The sequence below is a fragment of the Dermacentor andersoni genome, chromosome 8, assembly GCF_023375885.2.
Source record: "Dermacentor andersoni chromosome 8, qqDerAnde1_hic_scaffold, whole genome shotgun sequence".
NCBI classification, from domain to species: domain Eukaryota; kingdom Metazoa; phylum Arthropoda; class Arachnida; order Ixodida; family Ixodidae; genus Dermacentor; species Dermacentor andersoni.
Genome location: NC_092821.1, coordinates 120638030 through 120655805, shown reverse-complemented (window position 1 = coordinate 120655805; position 17776 = coordinate 120638030). Strand labels below are relative to the sequence as shown.

Here is a 17776-nt window from a genome sequence, read left to right as displayed (position 1 = left end):
CACGCCTAGTCGCAGCCCCTGGCTTGACACCCTGGGCCGTCCTTTAACGTTTCCTCTCGAAGCTTGCTTTCAATCACTCATTGAGACAGCGAACATTATTGTGACCTTTGGTATAAGTTGACTGTCTATGTACGTCCCGGGTGCAAGCAGATAAACAGAGGGTCTTTTAGTATCTTATCCCTCATTTTCGTCTGCCGCCTCAGCGGCTTCCGGACAGGGCGATATGCCCGGCTGCAACTAATGACACATGGTGAGAACATACCTAGAGAAGCTTTAATAAAGGTTGTTCCTTCTTAACATCATTCTTTCGTATGCGCTTCTGACTGCTTGTTTCATTGGACTGCCGATAGGCTGTTTGCCGTCGGCGTCTCTTGATAAAACGTTGAGACGTTTTCTTAAATGTAACATCCCGACGTTGCTTCAATGCAACCGCACCGAAATATACGCAGCTTGGACTGTGTACATATGAATCGGGCACGTTTCCTTCGTACGAGTAGTGGATCGCATCATCCCGTGCAGATTTGTTCCAGCGTTTGTGCACATGCGATGCCGCGGCTAAGTAGGTTTGCCAGTATCATTTGAATGTAGGATTGGGCATTACTTGACAATTGACTCTTATTTCTTGTTGACACTGCCATGTGCTAAAAGTATGAAAATTACCAGACAGTTAAGCAACCGCGAAATCTTCGACAGCTTCTCATACAAAACACCATGCGTGCGTGCCGGTGCGCAAAATATTGTACGGCATAATTTCGACTAGTGCTAATGACGTCACTAATGACGACGCAGCGACGATGCTTCGGACGAGCTCCGATTTACAGTCGTGACAATCTTCATGCTGCTTTTTTTCCCCCGAGTTACAACCGTGTTCAATGAAACCTTCTTTAGCCTCAACAAGTCACTGCATTCCTCTACTATAACGGTTGTGCGCTCGTATCAGCTGATGTGCTTTGATGCTGACCAATGCTACCACAACAAAAGCCTTTAATGGGTTTTTTATTATTATTTTGTGGATGTTTGTTAGTCTCCATCTCAGCGACACCACTCATACGGAAGAGCGTAGCTCGTGTAAACATCGCCATATAGGAGAGTTCGAATGCCAAATAGGAAAGTTTGCTGACTTCACCGTAACTGTCGGCAGCGCGTGGTCTGCGCTGTCTCAACATTGGTCAACTGTCTCAACATTGGTCAGCGCTGTGAAAAAGGAGGAAATTGGATAGAAAGATGATGGGGAAAGAAGAGCGTGGTCCGGAGTGCAAGAACTTGCGTCACATTAAGGGATGACACGATCCATTGAACCACACTGCCAGTCGGGTCGCGCAGGTCCGATTGAAACATTTGCGTCTGTGACGGGGGGTAACGTCGAATATTACTACGCACCGAAGGCCTGACCGGTGACATCGACACATGAATCCGTTTAGCAGTTACAGTCGGGTTTCTCAAGCGAAGCTTACGTTGGGTCACGAGTTTCCGAGGCGTTGTGTTCGCGCAAGAAAAAAAAAGCCACTTGCTTCCACAGCAGACCAGTGGCGGGAAAGGGCTGTTTGAAGTGTTCGCAGCTGTGCCGGCTCCCGTGCGTGAATAATTACCAAGGATTAAAGCGGCATAGGCGCGCGATCATGCCACGAGCGCAACGAAGCAGAGCCACTTCGCTTCCTGCGCGGAGGGAAAGGGCCAAGAAGGCAGGAAAGGGTTTCGCGCCTGCTGCTCTGGCTTCCTTTCCGTTAAGTTCATTCTCGGAAAACGGACGCGACGGCCACGTGTTGTGCGCACCCCGAAGAACTGGCAGCCTTCGACTAGCGGCAGCGAGAACTCGCCCGTGAAAGGGCTCGCCCTGGGTGCGCCGATCCAGCCGTTAAAGCCGCCTGTGCTCAGGCAATCCGACAGCAACTAGAAGATCCCGGGCTGAGTGAGCGGGAGGCTTATGCAATCCGGCACCGTTATCTCTGGGTTACTTAATCGTGACGAAGGTCCGCTGCACACAGGACAAGCTTCGTTTATTCCCATTTACCGGTAGGGGGAGGGTTGGTCCTTTTTTCTTTTTTTCAGAGTTCTCACTCCAGATGACTTGTCTCTCTCGTTAAAAAGAATTGGGAAAGAACTTGGAAAAATTCACTGACGATTACCATATCACTAATGCGAAATTTGAGCGCAGCTGTTTACATGTTTTCATTTCGGGATACGTTGGCTGGCGCGCAAATTAGGTCTCGTGTGGCACGTTGCCAACACAGCGAACTGTGGCGCGACTGCCTTGCCTATAGGAAGGATCGCCAGATGCAGCGCGAGGTGATCCGCCGGAAAGATTCACAGCAACCGCCGCGGACGGAGCTCCACACATGCAGTGCTGTGTTTCCCCATATGGTATCGATGGGGTCATCGAAGAACAGACTGCGCGCGCTACTCTGGCGCCATCTCGTAGACATCGAGCGCGCAGAGCAAGTCTTGCGTGGCACTACGATTGTCTCTCGCGCTTTTGCCGTGCCCTCCTCCTTCGCTTTCCTCCTTGCGCTTTCCTCGCTATCGCCATCTTTCATCAGCACTTGATGCTCGCTCTTTTATCCTTACCTGTGCTCGTTCGCTCGCTTACGACTACGACGATGCTCGCCGCAGGATGGCGCGCCTGAGAGCTGCGCTCTAGGAGAATTTGAGCAGTCAGCTTTTAGCAGGACGGTAAGGTATATTGGGCAGGAGTTGTTCCGCTAGCTCGCTCCTAGAAACAGTGCTTATCCAGGATGCAACAACAGCGGAAACTGACTCCCTTATGACGGGATACCCGAAACCATTCAAGTTATGAGGAAAATCAAAGTATCCACCAGCCGTTGCCTCGTACTGCTTCGGTTCACCAGATTAGAGTTAGCCAAGGTGCCTTCCCTTTTTATACGATCGATATTGTGTGAGCAAGCGACGCCTTGAGCCAATGTTTTGTCAAGACGAACTGCCTTCGATCTCAGGGCTCTGAGGAAGCCAAGTCCTGCAGGGCACCGCTTTGAGGCTTGCTTTTTTCGTGCTGTGTCGATCTATTCGAGTATATCTTGCCTGTAACACATTTGTCTTGTGGATAAGTGTTGACCTGCCTATTGAGACCGCTAACCCAGGTTTAGGCGACAGGAATGTTCCTGCTGTAAAGAATTTCCTACGTAAAACTAAAAGCGCTCACGTAACCGTTTTCGTTACTTCTTACTTTTATGGTGAGGGGGGGGGGGGGGGGGGGCAGACGTTTTTAGAAAATCACCGCCCTGTCCAGTCTGTGGAGTGGTCGAACAGCGAAGCTGTGTTAGTAACTACGAGTGTACACCATGCAAGTCGCTCTTCGCAAGCAGCCTATATTGTAGATTTTTTGTTTCGACATTCTTTCACCTCATTTTTTTCGCTTGCGTGCTTCGAGGGGTGAGCATACTTTAGGGGTGCTTTTTTTTTCTTGCGCTTATCGTAGTGTTTTCTTTGCACGTAAGGTTACTGTCTGCTTTCTGCCGTGCTTTTTTTTTCGCGTGCAAGTTGTCCGCCATCTTTTTTGATGGACTTTCTATTCGCATTGTGTAGGCATTTCGCGCAAGGTCCACCACTGGAGATGCGGGCGCGGCAATTGCTTTGATGTTTCGATGGATTGGCTTGATATATGACGTAGCGGCCGGCACTTCTTTCTGGCGCAAGAACAGCCGGCAGCCACGCGCTCCCAGTCTCGCTTTTCAATCGCTGGGGACTTTTCGTTCGCCGCAAACACCAGCATAAGGATAGGAATGACTTTTTTTATAAGCCGGCAACGGACGGTTTAACGCGTCGTGACGTTGGCCAAGCCTCGACCCGGGGTTATGCCTACTCTGCACTACCCAACTTCGGCCCGTTTGCTGTGGGTCGTGAGGCTTGTGCTTTTCGAGCGCACCCCGGGTCTGCTGGACGGCCCATAGTTGAGTGTCCTTGTCTATAGACTGCACCGTACTTTGAAGTTCGGGCGGGTATGTCCTGGAGGTAGCTCCGGTCGGGAACCTGGCACAGTGCCACATGATGTCATTGGTCTGACGGACCCACTGCACAAACACCGCACAGACCACTTGGATAGAGTTCTGGGTGGAGCACGTTTAGTACTGCCGGGGCGAGGAGTTGAGCCTTTGGCTCTATTGTTCAGTTGTCTGCTCCTATTTAGAAATTCTGAACCAGTATACAGAGAACGCCCAGTGACTGGTCAGGGGAGGTTGCAGGTTCGCCTCAGGTGTTTACTTATAGTCTTCGTCAAACGGCTTCATCCTCTGCCCTACAGTAAGTATAGCAGGACACATGCTAGCAAAGCTAACATACAGAATGCTAAGTTCCGCTAATGCCTTTACTTTAAACGGCGCATAGCAGGTCTCGATACAGGCTTTGACTATGGGGCCTCTTTCTCTATTACTAAATATTTGTAATACAACCCAAGCTTTAGAAATAGATTCTGATTATTATAATACACCAACGCGCAGTACTGACTTCCGCTTACTTCGTCCGCGTCCTCCGCTAGGCTTCAACTCTGTTTAGTTTGTTTTATCAACAAAGTTAAATCTCTACCTCTATGCCTCCAAAGGCTTAACACTCCGTCTAACCCTCTGCGAACTTCAACAGCCGTTACCCTTTCTTGTTCAAAAAGTTGCTGTTAGGTTAAGTTGGGTTGAATTGGGTCAGGTTAGGATAGATACGTAGGTCATAGGTTGTTCATGACACGAGATGTTTTTTTGTGAAGCTATCGTGACACCATTTCGCCTCACGTCTGCACCGCAGGTGGGCAACCGCAGCCGGCTGGTGTTTCCGGATTTCACGCATCCGGCGAGCGGAGAGTACTGGACCAAGATTTTGTCCTACTTCCACGACGTGGTGCCATTCGACGGACTCTGGCTGGTAAACGGCTGTTCTGCGCGTCCTTCTTTCACCAAGAACGCCCTGGAGAAACATATCTGTCGATAGCCTACACACCCATGTTGATACCCAAGAGGGGGGAAAAAGTGAGAAAGCTTGGCGACCGAAGAGATTAGATCGAACCAAAAAAAAAATATCAGTCTTTACAGAAGAAAAATACGCGGCTGTTGTGGAGAGGAATTTGGATAGTTGAATTTCCATGGATACTACTTATGCAGGACGATTTCTCGTGAGACACTCGTGTTTCGACCCACCGCTTTAGCTTATTGGCTTTGGCGCCTCCTGCTGCTGTGCGCACAAGGTCAGGGGCTCGTCTCGGCCGGATTCCGATGGGAATGACATAAAAAAATGCTGCTGAACGTGGATTTAAGCGCACGTTAAAAAAACCCCGTGTTTCCAAAATACCGAGAGCCCATCTACTACGACGTGCCTTATAGCCCTAGAGTTGATTTGGGAATATTAAACGTCATGAATGAATGAATGAATGAATGCTTCTATATTTGCGAGAAAGGAAAGCATAATTAGGACATCAGGTTTGACGGGTGTGAGGTTCGCTTAGGGCGCGCACTGGCAGTTTACTGACGCCAGCCCTGAGACCGAATGTGCGACGGATGCTGCGTTCGCTGCAACGTTGTGACCGGAGGGCTCGTCATTCCCTTGCCGGTGCCCCGTCACCGACCAGCACGTCGTTAAGATATTTCTATCGTTAGGGCAAAACATTTCGAGCTGTTATTCCACTGCAGCAGCTGCCTTCGTTGCCTCGCATGACGTCCCTACACTATGCGTCGCCAACGTGTTCTCGCGAAGCTGGAGACACGCGGAGTTATGGTGCGGGGTTCAAGTTCGCGCCTTTCTCCGGTAGCCTCGACGAAAGTTTTGTAAGTTGCAAATGTTGTTGAGAAATGACTCATTGATTGGAAATGACCGTAAGAGTCGCCAATTATTTCATCTCGCCACTCATTTACTCCCCCTCTAGTTGTGGTTTGGGAAAAAAAAGAATAGCATATATAGCTACTTTTGTTGTTCACAGATGCCGCAACAATCGGAGACTGCACCACCCCCTTCCCACGCCCTGTCGATTGCCGATTAGTGTGGCCTCATTCTGTCACGTAGATAACTGCGGGGAAACAAGGGGATGGGGAGGGGGCGGGGGGAGGACGGAGTTTCGCAACTGGCGTCGTTGAAGAGTTCTTTTTTTGTCTTTTACTGAAGGCGTCGCGATAATGTTGGTGTCGAGTCGCGCCGCGTGCTTTGCGCCCTGCCGTTGTGTTGTCAGGACCTGAACGAGCCGTCGAGCCTGTACAACGGCTCCGAGCGCGGATGCCCGGCTTCAACGCTGGAGGAACCGCCGTATCTGCCCGGCGAAGGCTACGAGGCGTTGCGCACCAAGACGCTATGCATAACGGGTCGCCACTACCTGCCCAGGCACTACAACTTGCACAACCTGTACGGGCTGACCGAGGCACTGCGCACATACGAGTCAGACTGACTGTTCGGAATCTACCCGCGTTCTTGTTGAGTCATCTCTCGACTTTTGTTCACGTCTTAAGCCTCGTCTTCAGATGGATCAAATCCCGGCCGTGGCAGACGCATTTCGATAAAGGAGAAAAAAAACGCCCGTGTCTCGTGCATTGGCGGCGCGTTAAAGATCCCCTAGGGATAAAAGTTAATCCGGAGTTCCCCCACTACGGCGTGCGACCAATTGTGACGCCCCGACGTATGTCATTTCTCTTTTCATTCTTCCGGTAGTTCAATCCCATTGTTATCGTAAGAATACCAGGGCTTGCGAGCATGGTATGGCCTGTGACCTTAGTGCAGGTGTCATTTGCAGCTGTTTAAGGGCCGTGCAAAACTAGAACCCAATTCTGCTTTTTTTTTCAGCTCCCTGCGTCAGATTCTCCTTCGGAGACCGTTCATCATATCGCGGTCAACGTTCTCGGGGCAGGGTCGCTACTCCGGTCACTGGAGCGGAGACATCGAGTCTGACTGGGACGCCATGCGATCGTCCATTCCGTGTACGTGAGAGCATAAGAGCTGTGGAAGTCTTTCTCACTTCTTTTCTTTTTTTGCTTCTAGACGGTGGCTTTCCCCCCATAATATGCCCACCCTTTGAAATAATTTACACCCGTTTAAGCGAATATTTTTCGGCACCCAACATGAGTGCAGTGGGTGTGTGGCAAGCGAGGGAACAATCCTTAGCGGTCGCACGCACCGGCGCGAAAGGAGAAAAAAATAAAGTGGACTGTGGCCAACCAGCCTGCAGACGATCTTGTCCCCGTCGTCTGCAGCCGCCCCTTCCCGCTTGCAAGAGCCGGCAGCGCGGGCGAGTTGTGACCGTGACCACGAAGCACCCTCGCCTTAACTTTGGACGAGGATGCGTCAGCAGCCAACCGGGGCCACACTACCGCAATCCACCCAGCGAACAGCCCGAATCGGGGTGGCTACGAGGCCACCCCACCACAACACTAATCTCGAACCTTCCGCCTACCGACCAGACGACGTCGTGATCCTTGACCACTCAGTTACCGATCTGGTGATGACATATTACTCTCCGGTGCCCAATATGCGTACCCAGTGTGCGCTGGGTGTTCGGCAAATGGGGGAACGATTCTTAGGGTTCCCACGCACTGGCGTCAAAGCAAAAAAAAGTGGACTGTGGCCAACGCGCCTGCGTCTGTAGGCGGGTTGGATACATGGCTGAGCCCCAGCTGAACGGCCTGCATGGTGCAGCCATTCACCGTGCTCTCAGCCATGTGAACGGTGAATGGCTGCACCATGCAGGCCGTTCACCTTCGCACCTCCGCTCATCCGGTGAAACGCCCAGTCCGCTTGCGTTAACAGGAATACCGGCCAAGGTAAATATCTCTAGTGGCTGACGCTCCTTCCACCCTTGAAGCCTGTTTCCGCTTGTTTCATGTCGTGTCGCTCCCGCCTATTCAGAAGCCTGTTTAGCGTGGCGCCACGTGGCAATTACACAGCGTTATCTACTCCTCTCACTCGTCCCTCCCACCATGGAAGTCCAGAAAGAACATCCTCAGGATCTCACTCTTGATAATAAAAAAAAAGACTTCAATTCGACGTTTCGGATAATTCGACCACAGCTCGCGGTACCGCAGCGGCCGAATGAGCGGCAGTCGACTGTATTTATTCAATCCGATGGTACACCAGACAACTTAACGAATTGCTTCCATTTAAATGCTCCTTAGTTGGCCGGACATCCACGCCGGTTGCACGCATACATCGAATGATGGAAATGAACGAATTCATTGCCACGTAAATTCCAGGCAACGTTTCTATTCTACTTTGTTCAGAGGAGGAAATCAATTTCGGTATCCAATTTGGAAATTTCACTTTTCGAACACCCCTGTTCATTTAAGAATGTAGCACTCATACCGGGTGCGCAAATGTCAAAACATACATTGTTTTCATGTGTCAATATGAAGCTTTTATATACCAGCTACAGTAACATTAGCATACCGCAGTGTGTTTCTTTCTAAACTAGGAGTGCAGAACACAAAGATTCGTTTGTCTGCGGTGACCATCGCAGCGATGCTGACTTTCAACATACTGGGCATCCCGCTGACCGGCTCGGACATCTGCGGCTTCTGGGACAACATCACCAGCGAGCTGTGCAACCAGTGGCAGGCCCTGGGTGCCTTCTATCCGTTCGCGAGGAACCACAACGCCAAGGGGAACCTCGTGAGTGCAAGTTCGCAGCTACGGGAATCCAATTTGGTCTTAGTTGATCACTGCAGTCGGGCCTACGTATAATATACGTTTCAGCGGTATTATGGGTGTTTTGTGCCGCGACTATGGGTGCTTTGTTTGTGCCACGACTAACATCTTTTTTTAAAGAACGATTTCTTTTTTTTGCCCGCTCTTTGTGCCGCTGTTTGCTGCGCTGGTGTTTGACCTGTGCAGTATCGTGGGCAGAACAGGACAAAAGCTGACACGTGAGATAATAGAAGTCATTCATATTCAGCACTTGGCTGAGAAGTGCGTTATCACTGCATCACTGTCACTACCCCATAAGGATCTGGCCTATTTAAAATGTCATGTGTGGTGTACAGTCATTTGCATGATGTCACGCCTTGTTGTACATACGTAAAAAGTCCGTGAAAGAAGACACGTGCCTTTTGCGAAATAAACAGCTGGAAGTCGACGAAGACAGCGCGACTGTCGTGGCGAAGATTCTCGCCGAGAATGGCGTACTGCGCTGCTTCAACATGTCAGAAATGCGAGCGGATTCCGCAGCCCGGCGGGTAGACTTCTTCGACAGTTGGCTGCCGGCGCTCACCGATAACGAAACGTTGGAGGAATACACGCTGCCCCTGAGCGCCTGGAATCAGCAGCTGTGGAAGCGGTTCTTCGATACGCTACCGACGAGGAGGGTCACGAGAAAAATCACGATCGAGATCACCCAGGACGACTACCATTCCATGCCTACGGTGTACGGAGTCCTCGAAGAAACGCCGGGACTGGGATGCTTGGTCTTCTTCAAGCGCCTGAACCCGCTGAGCAGCTCCGACACGATGTGGAACGAGCCATCTCAGTGTCACGCGTGGTTGTTCCACAATACTCGAGAAGTCTTCTCGGGCATTCTGCGGCAGCTGCCGTTGCTCAGTCACGTGACCTGCGCGCAGTTCCGCATATCCGCCGACCTCCTCGATCAAGCCACGTCCGCGACCATATCGTCCTACGTCCGAACGACCCGCACTCTTAAAGGGACACTAAAGGTTACCAGAAAGTCAAGTTAAAGTGGTAGAGCAATGTTCTAGAGCGTCTAAGGCGTCAATATAATCGCGAACAGAGCTTTAGTAACCGAGAAATTGAGGTAAATGCATGACACGATTTGAGACCCCCCAGCGACATTCCGGTACTAGCCCGATGACGAAAGCACTCCTCATAATTTGTGTTACTAATACTCAACTACTCGTATTAAAGATATCATTTCATTCGATTATAAGACGGAAGAAAATGCTACTTGTCTACGTCTATTCGTTTCTAAGAAAAAATAACATTTTGACGTTACCCTTCAGTAATATGGGTTGTCGAAAGGTTTCGTTTTCGCTCGACTCTGCGCGCTCGACTCTGCTCCGCGCAGGCTTTGGAGTTTCAGTAGTTTCGTTATCGCGTCGTGCTGTGCGGGTTCTGCTGGCTCGCGAAACTTTCATTTCGAACAAGCAGTGAGAATGCCACGTCCTTGTGATGTCGTGGGAAGCTCTCGTTGCTTTCCCGCTCCGGAGAGCCGGTGTCGAGGCCGCCGTCGTAGTACGCAACGACGCCGGCAGCGCGAGCCCTCAGCAGCAGGTCGCGCTCGTTAGTGCTCAAATCGCTAAAGTTGAGCCCAGCATCGCGAGCCAATCTGTCGTTGTCAGGGTCCATTGCGACGAGCGTCGAAGTTTGCGTCATAGAATAAAGTACCAGCTTACGGTCGCGCGTTTCTCCTTCCGCTAGCCACCATACTCCCGCTTTCGTTCTGCTGTCGGCTCTGTCTTGGCTCTGTTTCTAGCCGCGCGTTTGCGTTTTGCGCAGAAAAGCCGTAGCGCCGTCTGCAGACGCGTTCTACTCACCGATCGCGCAACGTCACTATGAGACCATGATGTCAGTACTCCTCGATCGGAGGGCCGGCGATTTGAACTGCGCTAGAGGTACGCGGGCGCTTCAGAACGCATTTTCTCTTAAAATAAGTCTCTCCTTGGCACGAAACAAGCGTTTCGAGGTTTCTGGGATGGTATTTCAACAGTCCACGTTCACTTAGTAGTAACCTTTAGTGTCCCTTTAAGAGGCTCTGTCTCGCCTACTTCTCCCTCGAAACCGGCGCTGACAATGCGGTGGGTTTTTGGAGCGAAGTTGTCGAGTCGCTCGCCGCTAATACGAGCTTGACGACGGTGGCGTTGAAGCCCAGGTACATTACGGAAAGCGCCATTCAGAGCCTGGCGAACGTGCTCAAGTCGAGCCGCAACATCCACACGGTGCAGATAGACTTCGAGGAAAGCGCGGACGCTGACGCCTTCGTGCGAGCTTTGTCTGCCGGACTGGCGGAAACGTACGTGCTGCTCGGCATCATCTTGAGCGGCTACTGCGACAGCCGAGTTCCGAGAGAGTGGTTCGCCGTGCGGGACACTGCTCGCCGGAACTCCTGCTTGGTGGCGCTAGCTGCCGAATTCGGGAGCGGTCATCGACGCGACAGGTATACGTGAAACGTGGGACGCGGGAATGGCTCTTTTTAGAGGGGAGCTGTTAGAACGTCGCCGGGTTTTTCTTGACGTTAGCAGCTTCACTGAGCTGAGGGAGAGAGAGCTGAGAGCTTCGCACAATTACGATCAAGAACGTCAAATTATTTCTCAGTGGGCACGTGGCCACTGCAAGAAGCGTCTCTAGCCTCCCCAGCGTTGCACCTGATGTCTCAAACGGAGTAGATTGTGCCTTACCCGGCACTCCGTACAGAGTGGAGACAACCGCAGCGTCTCCAGCGGTATTGGCCACGCGAATCGCGGGTGCCGTAGGGACGCGTTGCCGGGGCTCGTGTGTCTTATGTGTGGTTTCACACTACTTTATGGCCTTCGCCCAGCTCCGCTCGTGTCTGGTGTTTTTGGTAGCACAGCCACACATAATATTTTTACAAATCTAAAAAAATTACCGCTGGGAGGGATAAAACAGTAGTTTTCCCAGAGGCGCGTTGCACCACGCATCGCCTTTGCTATTATGTCGGCGGGAAGGTTATCGTACGTTGCAACCGTTATCGTACGTTGCACATATTTTAGATATGCTAGTGGAACACTTATCCGTTATGAATACTTAGGAATAAAGAAAAGAACGCAACAGGCAGTTCGCCGCTTGGATTTAGCGCGCTAGGAGACTTCTGAATTGGCTAGGCTTCGCTAGTTTCGATTTCGATGACGAACCGGCGACGTGTCAATGCAAGGACATCCCTCTTATGGCTCGACTCGGTGGCTGAATCAACACGAGGTCTACTGGTGGAGTCGAAATTATCGAACGGCGCACTGTGAGGTGTCCGAAATTTCAGCCTTTGTTATTTTGGGCTGCATAAGATAGTAGCGGTGTTGCCAAGCTATCGGCACTGCACGAACGTTCTGTGCATTAAATATTTACGAAATTGTTGCTTGCTCGAATCTTTCCCGCTGCTTTCTAAGGGCGGTTTCCTGCTTACAATACAGGTGATACAAAATGAAAAATCAGTTTAGTCTTCCCTGAAAAAAAAAAAAAAAAAACTTGAGCTTCCTTCTGTTGTTCCAGTTACTGAGAGATCCGACCTTTCTGGTTCTCATTAACGGGAGTTTTTTTTTTTTTTTCAATTTGTTTGCATTATCCAAATACAGAAGCAAACAATATAAAAACTGCCGTTCCATTTAACCGGCAATTCAGTTTGAGTTATTTCCGCTTATTTATACTCTACTTACGTGGAACGAATGTCGTTAAGCCTTGTCTCTTCCTTGTTAGTAGTATCTTGCTTCTGTGTTATAGCCCAGATACCATCTCAGATCGCATTCCATGTAGGTTCCACTGTATGTGTACTATGCTCCTCCAAAAATCTGGCACCTACACAGTGGCACCTATGTGGACGGAGGACAGCAGTGTTTTACGAGGCTTACGCCAAGGCTAAAGTGGCTAGAGACCGGAAGAATTAATTTTTTCATTTGAATCCATAATTACAAAGACATGCAGGATGCCGTAAACAGATACTTGTGACAAAACAGCTCACATAGCCTACGCTTACTTCACCTAAATGTAATCAATCAGGGGGGGGGGGGGGGGGGGCATGGCGGTGCACTGAGCCGATGTCTCTGCGATAAGCACTAACGTAATCTAATGTTTCGTAACCTAACTGCCGTAGTAGGAACGCACGCACAACGGTGTATTGCAGCATTTAGCAGTATGCACAGTTTTGTAACAGTGCAGGATGTGAACCATTCACGTGTTTTCAAGCGATTGGTCGGAATGTGGTTTTTGTCATCAAGAGCGCGATTTTAACCAATCACGTGAGGGCAAACAAACGTTTCGGCTTCTGAACCATCACAAGATCGAACCGCACGTTTCTTCGCCTACTGATGTCAACAGCGTCGTGTTACTTTCTTTTAGACTGGAGCTTTGCTCGCTCATCTCTAGACTTAATAAGCACGCACTCGGCAGTCCTCTCCACGAACGTTCGCCATTAGTAGCATCGCCCTTCACTTTCGACGTCTGATCTTGTGGTTATAGGAAAGAGTGCTTGTTTATGAGCTGTAAACTGAGTTGCGCACTTAAGAGTTCTGACTAACTCAGACCCTTACACCCTTTACGGGAGTAAGAGCGGGATATATAGGCCGAACTGCCCCCTTGAGGACCCTTAAGGATGAGAATCTGTCTCCAGTGTAGTCTTTCATTTGTCTCCTCCAGCCTCATGACATCGTACCTGCCTTGAGTCGCTGTTCGCTGTCAATAATGCTTGGAGCCTACACTGCATCCTTCAGGAATAATAACGGTTCACGTTGCATTGCGAACGGTTTGTCGAATTGCGAGTATTGACTGTTTACCTACCCACTTCCGTGGCGACTCATACTTAATTGTGGGTCACAATTCTAGACCTGGTAGCTTCGCAAAAGCTGCCAAAGATATTCCTTATTCCACTGTGGCAGATAAGACAATTCCAGTCCTTGAGCTGGGTTTTTCGTAGAGGTGGACATTACTTGCACGCGAAATCGAAATACATATTGCACGGATTAGCACAGTTTCACTAACTAAGCTTTTGACTAATTACTTTACGGTGCATATTGGGATTTACGAAAGGTATCAGGTGATATCGCAAGGCATACAAACTTGGAATGAATTCCGACGATGATACCTATTTCTGTATATGCCCCACTGCTGAGAATTTCGCATTGCTTATTAAAGCGCCACTTATACCCGCCGTGGTTGCACAGTGGCGATGGTGTTGGGTTGCTGAGCACGAGGTCGCGGGATCGAATCCTGGCCACGGAGGCCGCATTTCGATGGGGGCGAAATGCGAAAACACCCGCGTACTTAGATTTGGGTGCACGTTAAAAAACCCCAGGTGGTCAAAATTTCCGGAGTCCTCCACTACGGCGTGCCTCATAATCAGAAAGCGGTTTTGGCACGTAAAATCCCATAATTCAACGCGCCACTTCGGCATTGAAGCACAAAAAAAAAGAAACAAATATTCAGGTGAACCCATCTCACGATCGCTGTCGACACTATTCAGTTTAGCATTGAAGCAACCTAGCAATACACCGTATTGGCAGATTCGTCCCATCTGTGTCACCGTTTGGTTATGTTTTCTGTCACCGACATTTTTTTTGTTCACACTCTTTAGCAGCTCTACACACTCCGATCCCACTTCCATCTGCTTCGTTCATCACACTTGGCTGCTGCTTGTCGTGTTCGCTTTCAAAGTCTTTTGCGAACCCTCCCGCATTTACGTGGCTGCCGTCGCTGTCTCGACGAATAGCTAGCTCACGCTTAAAACAAACTGAACTAACGCAATTACGTGCGCAGAAGTGGTTTTGAACATCTGCCGCAATCACTCGTATACTTCTGTCCTGCCAAGGCCAACCAGATCCTATAAGGTGATCGCCGCATACGTCACATTTCGTAGCATGGGTGCGCGAGAAAACATACGCGAGAGTTTTCTTAACGCCTACGACACCAAAATGAAATGGGCATACTTGTGACATTCAATTAACCGTTTTACGAAAGCGTTGGTTCACGTAGATTTCAGGACTGAATGTTTTGACATTGCTGCCTTGGTTCGTCGTACTCCAAATTGGTTCCTATAGTGCATACGACTCGCGAACTTGCCAGGTACAATTGGTTAATTGCAATATATGCCATGCAGTGTTTAGCTAAAACCGTATATTATACAAATGAGCAGTTCTTTCTTCTCGTGCAATTTCCGCGTTTCTTTTCGAGTACAACCAAGCACAAGGAGTAAACTTCTGTTACACAGGAGATAAGTACTGACTTCATCTCATGTTTTCCCTACATACAAAGGGTCACGGAAAGCGACTTTCTGCGTCCATGGGCCCCGAGCAAGTTGCTCACTTTCGCTGTTTTCTAATAACGACAACAACGACGACGACGACTACTACTACTACTACTACTACTACTACTACTACTACTACTACTACTGCTACTACTACTACTACTACTACTACTACTACTACTACTACTACTACTACCACTACTACCACTACCACTACCACTACCACTACTACAACGCGTGCAACTCCTGCAGGTACTGCGCCGGAGCCCTGGAACGCGTGCACAGCCACTCCGCTCTACTCGGACAGGTCGCCCAGCTGTCGTCCGTCGGCTACGTCGACGCAGCCGCCATGGTGCGCGAGGCCCTCGAGAGCATCCAGTGCATCCACGCGTTCATGAGGCTCGCCGGTGTGGTCAAGGAGCGGGTGCGGTGCCGCCCCGGCACGGAAGCCGGCGGCGCGCAGCTGGACGGCCTCGACGACCACTGCTGGAGGCTCGTGAGGCGATACCTGAGGCTAGACGACGTCGTGGAGTCTGCGCCGTTGCCGTCGAGTTCGTAGGCTATCGTTCAAAGCCCAGCGGCGAGCGTCCGAGCTGGCAGCCCAACCGGGCGCGTATATTCTATTGGCTTACAGCTCTCTCGCCCCTTCGTGTCTTTGTTTATTGGTTTGTAATGAAAGGTAGACGCTTTGATCGACATTTACGAGTGTTACGTGTGTCGCGTGCGGAGAACGCCTCGGCTAATGAAGGCCTGTAGTCTCCGATTGTAGGGAACCCTTTAATTATGACACCCAAGGGGCACGCAATCCGCAATCCGCCCCGTTTCAAAGGAGATGCCAAACAACCGTCATCATCATCATCGTTGTGGAGAGCATGCGAGGAATTGCGGGAGCCTGCACCATCTCGCACCCTTTTCAGCATGCCACCAGTGAATGGCTACATCTTCACGGCAGATTGAAAAATCCTGATAAAAATCGTCGACCCTTCCAGACCGGAAAGATGATCGAGCAGCGAAGCTGTGTTAGTTACACCGAGTGTTACACCCTGCAAGTCAAACTTCGCAAGCAGTCTACGTTGTAAATCTTTTGTTTCACCATTCTTTCACCTCATTTTCGCTTCTGCGGTAGGTAGATTCTTTCTCAGGAGCATGCACTACTCGTGGTGTTCACATAGTTGTAGCTTCGATGAACTGTTCGGATGCATTATTATTCAAAGCTCCATATTTTGGGTGCAAGGCCCACCACTACCACCGGATATGCGGGGTGCTGCAATCGTTTTGACGATTGGTTGGATTGGTTTGACGATTGACGTGGCTACCAGGGCTTCTTCGGCCAGCAAGAAGTGCCGTTCCATGCAAAGAACAGACGTCACAAGCAAAGAACAGACGTCACAAGCAAAGAACAGACGTCACAGACAAAGAACAAACGTCGCGAACCTGCACGGTGTGCAGCGCGGCGTCCAACACAAAAGTAAAGGACGCGAACGCGGTCGCGGACGCTGATTTGATCTCGATCGTGCAACGGCGCTCTTCTTTGCCTGTTCAGCAATATGCGCTTTCACACCAGGCGTCGCACCATCGATTTCAACGTATATATCTGCGCTTACAAGTTGACATAGACGGCTTAACGCTCCCGGCACTGCTGAGTCCGCTACCTTGTATTCTAGTACACTGTAGCTTGCTGCTAATAACAAATTTCGCCGCCGTCTATAATTCGGCAGGGAGAGAAACGCGCGCTTTGTCGACGCAGCCGAATATGCGAACGGCCAAACATACGCCGCCGTAGTCATAGACGCAGAGTCAAAAATCAGAACCGCATGCAGTGTATACACCAAACACTCGGAAATAGCGGAGGAAGTAGCGATTGCGCTGGCCCTCACAGAACAGGAATGCGAAGTTGTACTCAGTGACTCGCAAACGGCAATAAAGAATTATGCCAAAGGTCGAATTTCCAAGGAAGCCCTGTCCATTCTGGCCAAAGCGGGCAGATCCAAAACCGCGAGCTCGAGGATCATATGGTTCCCCGCGCACGTCACCACGGAAGGCGACGCGCTCCCGAACCTAAACGAGACGGCGCACCGGACGGCGCGAGACATGACCCGCCGCGCCGAACAGGGCAACGCCTCTCGCACAATAGCGAACGCTTCTCGAGCAGAACGGGACAGGCTCACCAGATACAACGACATCACCAGTGCATATTTGAACGCCAGAAGGATATACCCACCGCCGAGTCCCAAATTGAACAGGAGGCAGGCCGTCGCCTGGCGACAACTACAGACAAACACGTTCCCTAATCTATTCCGTCTCAAACGTATCTTCCCAGATAAGCATCAGGACGACACGTGCAAATTGTGCCAGGAAGGACCAGCAACACTCAAACACATGCTGTGGGAGTGCAATGTAGTTATAGAAGGGATGGCAGTTACTCCGGAGACCCTGTCGTCGAGGTGGGCCGCCGCTCTGCGCAGCTCAGACCTCGGAATTCAGATGTGGGCAGTCCAGCAAGCCCGTGAAGCGGCGTTGAGGCAGGGCCTTGACGTTCCTCCGTGGGAGACCTGAGCGCGGGTCGCGTTAAACCTTGCCGGACATACAAGAAAGTTGTATCCATCCATCCATCTATAATTTCTGCACCGCCAAAGCATCCGGACGCTATGACGAAAATCAAAGCATGCATCAGCTGCTTCCTCGTGCTGCTTCACTTCACCAGCTTGGAGCAAGCCTAGGTGTCATCGTTTTTATTCCAACCAACATTGTAGGAACAAGCAATGGCGCCGCTTCAAGCCAAAGTTTTGTCAAGAGGAACTGCCTTCGATGCTCTGAAGAAAGCAAGTACAACTTGGAACCAGACTGCGGCTTCCCTCTTACGTCCTGTGTTGATCGATTCGAGTATGTAGT

The 17776-nt window shown here is 50.4% G+C and overlaps 1 protein-coding gene across 1 annotated transcript; it reads left to right on the top strand.

Annotated features, from left to right (window-relative positions):
* The first annotated feature begins 9107 nt into the window (after positions 1-9107).
* LOC129384392 (uncharacterized) lies at positions 9108-15767 on the top strand. The gene is made up of 3 exons (XM_055069839.2): positions 9108-9581; positions 10668-11074; positions 15137-15767. The coding sequence occupies exons 1-3, from the start codon at positions 9108-9110 to the stop codon at positions 15441-15443; spliced, it is 1188 nt and encodes a 395-aa protein (XP_054925814.1). The 3' UTR covers positions 15444-15767.
* The last annotated feature ends 2009 nt before the right edge of the window (positions 15768-17776 follow it).